The sequence below is a fragment of the Propithecus coquereli genome, unplaced genomic scaffold (assembly GCF_000956105.1).
Source record: "Propithecus coquereli isolate 6110/MARCELLA unplaced genomic scaffold, Pcoq_1.0 Scaffold156, whole genome shotgun sequence".
Taxonomy (NCBI): domain Eukaryota; kingdom Metazoa; phylum Chordata; class Mammalia; order Primates; family Indriidae; genus Propithecus; species Propithecus coquereli.
The window spans coordinates 451,948-462,652 of NW_012140080.1; the positions used below are offsets into that span (position 1 = coordinate 451,948).

General features: G+C 34.9%; 1 protein-coding gene across 1 annotated transcript in view; it reads left to right on the forward strand.

Moving 5' to 3' along the window:
• Positions 1-10,705, forward strand: part of STK31 (serine/threonine kinase 31) — a 178,608-nt gene that overhangs the window by 135,751 nt on the left and 32,152 nt on the right. Inside the window, exon 16 of the mRNA XM_012640670.1 lies at positions 688-810. Coding sequence (XP_012496124.1) covers positions 688-810 — 123 coding nt within the window. The remainder of the gene's footprint in view (positions 1-687; positions 811-10,705) is intronic.

A 10,705-nucleotide genomic window follows, 5' to 3' on the forward strand; every position in this document is an offset into this window, starting at 1 on the left:
TTTAGTTTAAAACATTATTTAGAATTTTCAGAATTAAAAAATAGCACTGCCACTTACCGTTGTGAAATTTGTTTTTAAAAAGAGTTTCAAATGTTTAATCAAAGAATCAATGGTTGTTAGTTTTTAATCTCTGAGTCTATAATCTGAATGTAATGAAAGTCTCACTTTTAACTTTATGAGACTGATTTTTTTTTTTTTTTTTTTTTAAAATTGTTTTTTTTAAAAAGAGACAGGCTCTCGCTGTGTTGCCCAGGCTGGAATGCAGTGGCAGAATCATAGCTCACTGTAACTTTGAACACCTGGGCTTGAGTGATCTTCCTGCCTCAGTCTCCTTAGTAGCTGGGACTACAGGTGTGTGCCACCACACCTGGCTAATTTTTAAAATTTTTGTGTAGAGCTGGGGCCTTGCTATGTCACCCAGGCTGGTCTTGAACTCCTGGCCTCAAGCGATCCTCCCGCCTCATTCCCCCCGAGTGCTGGAATTACAGGCACGAGCCACCATGCCTGGCCTGAGACCGATTTGTAAGAGCAATTTGTGACAGCAGAAATTAGATAAAAATATTTGAAAGCAAGAGAATGAAATATTTCAAATGAATTTGTTTTTTGTATTGATTAAATGCAAAGTACTTCACAGAAAGTCCCCTCAACTGTGTTGCTTCTAAAATATTTAAAATGTTATTTTTGTAGAGTCAGCGAGCTTCAGTGAACATGGTGGTTGGTGACTTGAGTCTAATATCACCTGAACTGAAAATGGGAAAGCCTGCTTCTCCAAGTTCAGACTTATATGCTTATGGCTGCCTTTTATTATGGGTATGTTATTTTTTATTGAAATGGATTAGTCATTTATATATATAGTGGTGATTTTACAGTGATTCTCCTTAAAGAGCAGTGGCAGAATTTTAGTAGAAAAAAATTTTGTTAATCATAATTGTTGTTACCTTCCTATCACCTATTGGTTACTTTCCACACATTGGCTTGATATATATTTTAGGTATCATGCTATTGTCTTGGTTTTGTTAAAGTCCAAGATTAACAATGAAGGTGATTTTTGTCCTATTATGTTAATGTGGAAGCAGTTCATGCATATGTGTAAAATGGATAGCCTTGGGTAAATGTTCCTACTTCAGATGTAAATCTAATAGCTGTTTCTTACCCATGGTTTAAGAATTATAAGGGATTAAGTATTGACAAGGGAAGGATGTCTGTTGTCATTTCTAATCAATAATGTGCTGGAGATACCAGGCAGGGGTCAGTAAACATTTTCTATAAAGGACTAGATGGGAAATATTTTAGGCTTTGTGGGCTGTATGGTCTGTGTTGCAAGTACTCAATTCTGTTGTTGTAGCTCAAAAGCAGCCATAGACAGTACATGAACAAAGGAGTGTGGCTTTGTTTCAATAATATTTTATTTATAGACATTGGAAATTTGAATTTCATATAATTTTAATGTGCCATGAAATAGTATTCCTTTGATTTTCTTTTAAACATTTAAAAATTTGAAATCCATTCTTGATTTATGGGCTGTATAAAAAGAAGTAATAGGATTGATCTGGTGCAGAGGCCATAGTTTGCTGATCCCTGTTCACGCAGTATAATAAAGTCACCAAAAGAAATAAAAGTCATACAGTTTTAAAGTGAGGAAATAAAGCTACGTTTATTTGTAGATGATATGCTTAATTAGAAAATCTTTAGGAATGTACGTAAAAGCTACTAGAACTAACAAGTGAGTTTAGACAGGTAGCAGTTTTAATTTCAATATAATTGTTTTTAGATGCAAACAACAAATTGTACGAGATTGAAATTAAAAAATAATTTACAAAAGTATTAATACAGAATTTTAAGGGATAAATTTAGCAAAAGACGTGTAAGATCTGTACACTAAAAGCTACAAAGCATTGTTGAGAGAAATTAAAGATGTAAAAATAAATAAATAGAAAGATACACCATGCTCATGGACTGGAAGACTTAACATTGTATGCATGTCATTTCTTCTCAGATTGGGCTGTAGATTCAATGCAGTTTCAACAAAAGTGCTAATAGGCTTTGTTTTTCTTCAGCATAAATTGACAATTGGATTTTATGCTTTATACAAAAATTCAGAGGATCTGGAATAGCCAAAATAATTTTGAAAAAGAACAAGATTGGAGGATTTACACTACCTGATTTTCATAAAATTACCGTAAATCAAGATAGTGTGATGTTGCTGTAAAGTTAGACATACAGATGAATGGAATAGAATAGAAACAGCAGAAATAGACCTATGCATATATGATCAATTGCTTTTTCACAGAGCTGCCAAAGCAGTTCTCTTAGTGAAAGGAGAGTCTTAAATAAAAGTGATACATATGCATATATAAAGAATAAACTTTGATTTATTCCTTGAATCATGTACAAAAAATTAATTCAAAATGTATTTTAGACCTAAATGTAAAGCCCAGGTCTCTCAAACTTCTAGAAGAAAACATAGGAGAAAACCTTACTGACTTTGTATTTAGCAAAGATTTCTTAAATAGGACACAAAAAGCATCAACTGTAACAGAAAAAAAAATCAGTAATTTGGACTTCATCAAAATTCAAAACTTTGCTCTTCAAAAGACATTGTTACAAAAATGAAAGGCGGCCACAGACTGGGGGGAAATATTTGCAAAACATACATCTGACCAAAAACTTTGTGTTTGGATTATTAAGAGCTCTTACAACTCAATACTAAGAAGACAACCCAGCTAAAAAACAGGCAAAATGTTTAAACAGAAACTTTACCAAAGAAGATGTCCAGATGGCAAATAAACATGTGAAAAGATCCTCTGAATACTATTAGTTGTTAGGGAGCTGCAAATTAAAACCAAAGTGAGATACCACGACATACACACCATAATGTCTAAAATTAAAAAGACCATACCAAGTTTTGCTAAGATGTGTTATAAGTAGAACTCATATATATTACTGAGGGGAATGTAAATGGAGCAACCACTTTGGAACACAATTTGGCAGTTCGTTAAAAAGTTGAACATATACCCACCCTGTGATTCAGACATACCACTCCTAGATATTTAGCCAAGAGAAATGAAAGCATATGTCCACACAAAGACTTGTATATAAATATTTTAAGATACTTTATGTGTAATTGATGAAAACTGGAAACAACTCAAAAGTCCATCAATATATGAATGGATAAACAATCCATATATATATGGATTGCTATATATCTGTGCATTGGAATATTACTCAGCAATAAAAAGGATCAAACTGTCATATGTCCAGTAAGATGGATGAATCTTAAAATAGTTATGCCAAGAGAAAGAAGCCAGAGGAAAGAAAGAGTACATACTTTATGGTTCTATTTATATAAAATTCTAGAAATGCAAATCTACAGTGACAGAAAGGAGATCATTGATACCCTGGGCTTTGAGAGTAAAGAAGGGAGGAATAGATTACAAAGGGACGTGAGGAAACTTTTTGGCACAGTCACCGTGTTCACTAGCTTGATTATGATGATGCTTTTGGAGATGTAGAAAAGTATCAGAACCCATGAGATTATACACTATAAATGTGTATAGTTTATTGTGCATCAGTTGTACGTCAGTAAAGCTGTTACCAAAAGGTGTTTATACCTACCTAGGTGCAATTGATGAGAATTCTCCTTCTCACCCCCAAAAAAGAATTATTGACGGATTTTAGCCCTATGCTGGCTTGTGTATTTAAAGTTGTCTCACTTCATAGAACCACCTTGTTCGTTGAAATGATTAAACTAGCATCATTTTCATCATTGATTCCATAATCCATTTATTCTTTATATCAGAAGGATGAAAGTAAATGTCCCAAGTATTTTTATGTTTCTGAAAGCTTTCGTAAGATATCATATAGGTGGGGTAATAGCAGTCTTTATTCTTCCTATTTCCTTTCAAATGATAGTATGAGTAAATTTATTGTTGTGTTGAATTTTCCACTCTTTTGTAATGTTGATTAAAGTCTTTAAAAAACTTAATTGTAATTGTAGCATGAAGTACAACTGACTATTTTTTTGGTATACATTCCATGAATTTTAACATGTATAAATTCGTGTAATCACCACCACCACAATCAGGATTCAGAACGATCCCATAACACCCAAAATTCATGTGTGCTGTCCCTTTGTAGTCACATCTTCCCCACACTCCTTAACCCTTGGCAACCACTGAACTTTTTATCACTATATATATTTATTTTGAGACAGAGTCTTGCTCTCTTGCCTAGGCTAGAGTGCCATGGCATCATTGTAGCTCACAGCAACCTCAAACTCCTGGGCTCAAGATATCCTCCTGTCTCAGCCTCCCAAGTATCTGGGACTGCAGGTGTGTACCACCACACCTGGCTAATTTTTTTTTCTTCTATTTTTAATTGGCTCCTTTTTTCCATTTTTATTAGAGACAGGGTCTCACTTTTGCTCAGGCTGGATGCGAACTCCTTACCTCAAGTGATTCTCCTGCCTTGGCCTCCTGGAGTGCTAGGATTACAGGTTTATCACTATATTTTGTCTTTTAAGATTGTCATATGGGTAGTATCATATAGTATGTAATCTTTTAAGACTAGCTTCTTTCACTCAGCATAATGCCTTTGAGATTCATCTAAGTTGTCTACTGTAGTTTTTCCCTTTTTTGTTGCTGAGTAGTATTCTGTTTGGATATAACAAGTTTTTTTGCTCATCTGTTGAGGGACATGTGGGTTGTTTCCAGTTTGGGACATTGCAAATAAAGCCACTGTGAACATTTGTGGATAGGATTTTGTGTGAACATAAGTTTTTATTTCTCTAGAGTAAATATATAGGAGTGAGGTTGTTGGGTTAGATTGCAATTACATGTATAATTTTATAAGGGTCTACCAAACTGTTTTCCAGAGTAGCTGTACCGTTTTTCATTTCTACCAGCAATGTATGAGAGTTTCAGTTGTTCTACATCATTGCCAGCACCTGGTATTGTCGTTACATTCTATTTTAGCCATTCTCATAGATATGTCATAGTGTCTTATTGTGGTTTTAATTTTAATTTCTCTAATGTATAATGATGTTGAGCATCTGAGCATCTTTTAATTTGTTTATTATTTGCCTTCCATATATGTTCTTTGGTGAAGTGTCTGTCCAAGTCTTTTGCCCATTTTTAAATTGGATTAGTTGTTTTCTTACTATTGAGTTTTGGGCATTGAAAAGTATATTCTAGATACAAATCCTTTGTCACGTGTCATTTGCAATTGTTTTTCCCATTCTGTAGCTTTTCTTTTCATTCTCTTAACAGTGTCTTTTGTAGAGAAAAAGATTTGAATTTTGAAGTTTAATTTTTATTGTTTTCCTTTTATGTATCATGCTTTTAATATTGTGTCTAAGAACTCTGCATAACCCCACATCATGAAGATTTTTTCTTATATTTTCTTCTAAAAGCTTTATAGTTATGTGGTCTACATTAGAGCTAGGATCTATTTTGATATAATTTTATGTGAAGGTTCATGTTTTTTGCATATGGATGCCCAATTTTCCAACACCATGTGTTAAAAAGACTATTTTTCTCTATTGAATTGCTGTTGCATCTTTGTTAAAAATCAATTGGCCGTTTTCTGTGTGAGTCTATTTCTGGACTCTTTCTTCTGTTCCATTGATCTGTTTACCAATATCATAGTGTCTTGATTACTGTATCTTTATAGTCTTAAAATTGGATAGTAGGATTCTTTCCCAAATTTTAGCTATTCTCTCTTTGCCTTTTCATATACATTTTGAAAATAGCTTGCCTGTATGCACAAAAAATCCTGCTGTGATTTTGATTGGAATTGCATTAAACCTGTAGATCAATTTGGATCTTAACTATGTTGAGTCTTAATTTTTGAACTACAATATATCTCCTTTGATTTCTTTCATCAACATTTTGTTATTTTGAGCATACAGTCCTACACATGTGTTGTTAGATTTATATCTGAGAATTTCATTTTTTTGGAGCAATTTTTAAAAAAATTTTGTTTTCTAGTTCAAGTTCTTTTTTTTAAACAATTTTTTTATTGATAGTAGAGTTAGTTTAGTACCAGGCTGGGCGTGGTGGCTCATGCCTGTAATCCTAGCACTCTGGGAGGCCAAGGCGGGAGGATTGCTCGAGGTCAGGAGTTCGAGACCAGCCTGAGCAAGAGCGAGACCCTGTCTCTACTAAAAATAGAAAGAAATCATCTGGACACCTAAAAATATATAGAAAAAATTAGCCAGGCATAGTGGCTCATGCCTGTAGTCCCAGCTACTCAGGAGGCTGAGGTGGTAGGATCGCTTGAGCCCAGGAGTTTGAGGTTGCTGTGAGCTAGGCTGATGCCAAGGCACTCTAGCCAGGCAACATAGTGATACTCTGTCTCAAAAAAAAAAAAAAAAAAAAAAAAGCTAGTAGTACCAAAGGTATGTATAGTTTGACCTTCCTCCTCAAAGAATTGGGCAGTTTACAATGAAAGCACACGGTGTAAAAGAGCAAAAAATCAAGACCCAAGAGCTGAGCATAAAAAGATGATATTCAGAGTAAAACTGGAACCATTATCAGAAGATCTTATTTCCAGGGTCATGAGGGATCATTACCACTTATGGCTTTTAAAAAATTTTAGAAATAGCAAAAATAAAAGTAATGGTTTGATATTAAAGCTCTAGCATACTGACTAGATATTTGGGGGATATCCATAAGATATTTTAGTTTGGTTATGAGACCAAGACTGTTGGAAGTCTTTAGAAAATTCAGAACTACAGAAAATTCAAATGTTTGAGTGTTGGCTATCCTTGTACCTTCAGCAATAAACCGTATCTTTTAACTGGCAGATTTGAAAGGTAGTTTTATCATAAAGTCATTTGTATTAAGGTTCTTTATTACTTCTTTAGGTTATTATGAAAAGACTTTTCTAGGAGTCAGTTTTTAAAAAGTAGAGCATTTCTGTCTGATATGTTGAAAACGAATTGCATATTTGTTGGGGAGTACTGCTGTGAGGGAGCTGAATAATTTTAAAATAAAGAGAAGTGAATGGTTACTTTATTCAAATGACTCATTTCCAGTGTTGCCTTCTCTAAAATGCAACCTTTTCTTCTTTATTTTTCTATTAAAATATTACACATTTCTTTCATTTATCTTTTATTATTTATTTATCTTCATTATTGTCTGCTTCCACCACTAGAGTGTAAGCTTTTTGGGGCAACTTGTTTGTCTTACCAGTGTATCTTCAGTGCCTAGAATTGTGCCCGACACAGACTAGGCACTCAAATACTAGTTGAATGAATGTTTAAATTGTACCTACAATCATGTGCTGAAGTATTAGACTTTTTTTTTTTTCTTTTAAATAGTACCATGTTTCCTTGGTAAGTTTGTTTACTGACCTCTCATTTATGGCCCCTTGTACATTTTATTTTTTAAAACCTTGCTTGAAGAGTTTATTCCAGCTCCTAATATATTTCTAGGAGATGTTCGTGGTCAAATTGAGCACACATTGAACAACCTAACCTTGCATTTTCTGGACCTCCTTAACAATTTGAGACCCAGACTTCCATGCAGTATCAATCACCTGCCCAAACCAAGATTTGGGATTCCCTACAGTTTTTATTTTTCAAAAGTAATAGAACCCAATCTCTTTCTCTGAACAGGACTTCCTATCCTCTCATTTACTGTATCTGCTAATCTTAAATCTCCAATGTGTTTTATTTAGTTTTCCTCTTTCTGCAGTCCATCAGTGACCTCTCAGATTCTCTTCTTCTTATCTTGTCTGATTCTCTCAGCCTTTGGACCCCATGATATAATACCCAAAATATGCCCTGTAGTCCCTTTTACTCCTGTTTTTCTGATTAGTTTCTAGGAAAACCCCAGTTCTAGATATGTTATGGCCTGCCATTTATTCATTTAAAAAAATTCTTTCCCATTTTTCTTCTTTAAAAAAGTTTTATTTTTATGTGTAAATAACTTTTATAAAGACATATACATTAGATTTTTTTTTTTGGAGTATGACCAAGAATATTTGTTAATTTAAGGACATTATTATGTCTATTTATAACGTGGTGATAACATCCTCCGTTGTTGGGAGCACACAGTATGTTGGAACTTAACTAAGTGCTTGAGAGACTTTTATCTCATTATATTCTCCTAACAACCATATGAGGGAGCAAATCATTATCCCAACTATAGAAACAGGAATTGTGAGAGTCAGACAGGAAGTACCTGAGTGATGTCCCATCTCAGAATTTCAGTGTCTTGAGGTTCTGTGCAAGAACCGCCTCTGCCTTTACATCACATATTCTTAAGCCTTGAAGGCACATTCTTCACTGAAACCAATGATGAACACAATTGCTGAACAGGAACCAGGGCTTGGAAATAAGTTACCAGTAAATGTCATGGCATTGACTACTATGAAGTCCTTTTTTAATATTATCCACCTTTTAGGCATCTTTAGCCTTATCTTCTATGAGCTGTTTGGTAAGAAGTCCTCTTAGAGAGTCTTCCATGTATGTATTTCATACTTATGTTTGGAATATAGGTATACTTTTCACACATCATGCTTGGTTTTGATGCTTAATCCAAAAATAAAAGACAGTGAGAGGGTAATATTCCATATGCTGTCATTTCTTGTGGCCTGTAATGAGTCCCCCACCTTCCTTGCACCTTAGCAGTGCCTCTCAGGAATATGCCAATTAAGAGAAATGGAGAGAGAAGGGACATGGGTGACAGTCACCTAAAATCTAGAGGTTTTATGATTTTAACATCATAATCAAACAGACTGAGGGGAAGGGATCTCATTGCAGAGTTAGATTTAGGAAGATTAAGTGATCCAGGCTGGATGGACTCACTAATATTTCCAGTGCTCTTCCTTGTATAGTAATTTCATATTATTTCTGGACCTCCTTTGAGAAGCAACTGAGAACCTTATACTCATCATTCCTTTCTTACTGGATTCAGGTGTAGAGTACTTGGAGGGGGATCAAAGTAGTTGTTTTTTAGATAGTCTATTATATTTACCCATATTTTTATTCTTTTCCATTGTTCTTTTTTCATTCTTGATGTTAACAGTGTTTCTTCTTTTATCATTTTCATCCTGTTTTAAAAACTTCTTTAAGCCATTCTGAGGTACGTCTGCTGGTGTCAAATTCTTAAAGTTTTCCTTCATCTGAGAGCAACTTGATTTCACCTTCATTTCTGAGGGATATTTTCTCCAGGTATAGAATTCTGGGTTGATAGTTCTTTGTCTTTTAGCACTTGAAAAATGTGCCAGTCTTGGGCCTCCATGGTTTCTGATGAGAAATGCACTGTCATTTGAATAATTATTCCTTTATAGGTAATGTGATGTTTCTCTCTAGCTGCTTTCAAGATTTTTCTTTGTCTTCAGTTCTCTGAAGTTTGATTATGGTTTGTAGTGGCATGTGTTTCTTTAAGTTAATCCTATTTGGGGTTTGCTCAGCTGCTTCAACCTGTGGGTTTATGTTTTCCCCCGTTTGGGAAGTATTCAGCAATTATTTCTTCAAATGCTTTTTTAGCCCCACACTCTTTCTCTTCTTTTTCTGGGTCTCTGATAATATGAATTTTGTATCTTTTATTGTCCCATAGGTTCCTGAACTCTGTTCATCAGTTGTTTTCATTGTTTAAATTGGGTATTTTCTATTTTGTCATTTTCTGATTAATCAGTACTTTCCTCTGTCATGTTCATTCTTCCATTGAGCCTATCCAGTGAGTTTTTTATATTTTGCTTGCTGTTTTTCTGTTCTAAAATTTCCAGTTCATTCTTCTCTATATCTTCTATTTCTTTGCTCTCTATTTTTAAATTTGATTTAAGTGTGTTTGTAATTGCTATATTAAGCACTTTTTATGATGGCTGCTTTAAAATCCTTGTCAAGTAGTCACAACATCTGTTTCATTTGGTGTTTATTGGTTGTCTTTTCATTCAAGTTGAGATTTTCCTGGTTCTTGGTATAACATGATTTTTATATTGTCTACTGAACATTTTGGTTATTATATTGTGAGACTTTTCATCCTCTTTAATCTTCATTTTATGCAGGCAGTCAACCTGTTTAGGGGTACTATGCAGTTTCAGGTGGGGTTAGCTATTCAGCTCCCCACTGGGCACTGCTGACACCACCCCAGCAAAAGTGGAACACTGACTTGTACTTGCCTCTCCTTGTTGCTGACAGATGGGAATGTAAACTCTTTTTCTGCTAAGTCTTGTTGACCCTGGGAGACAAGGAGGAGCTAAGTGTTAACTATTACTGCTTCACCACCACCTCATTACACCTCCTTGTACCTTGTTGCTGCCTGGTGCCGGTGGAAGTTCCACTCCTCAGTGGATCCTGCTGACACTTGGAGAGTGAGGAAGGAAAAACAGAGTGCTGACCAGGATTATGTCACTTTGATTTCTTCCACTTTTTTGCTGCCACTTGCTCTTCTGCTCTTAGGGTTCCACTTTTATTCTTCTATCTTGATTGTATCTTCATTGTATTTCTTCTTATCCTGTGCCTTTCCTTCAACCTAAAATATGGTTAAGTCTGGTGTATCACAAAACACAACAAAAAATCCACAGTAGTTCCTTTACCCATTGTTTCCTTTGGTACAACATCTTCCTAGTTCTTTTTTTTCTTTTTTTTTTTTTGAGACAGAGTCTCACTCTGTTGCCCGGGCTGGAGTGAGTGCCGTGGCGTCAGCCTAGCTCACAGCAACCTCACACTCCTGGGCTCAAGCAATCCTTCTGCCTC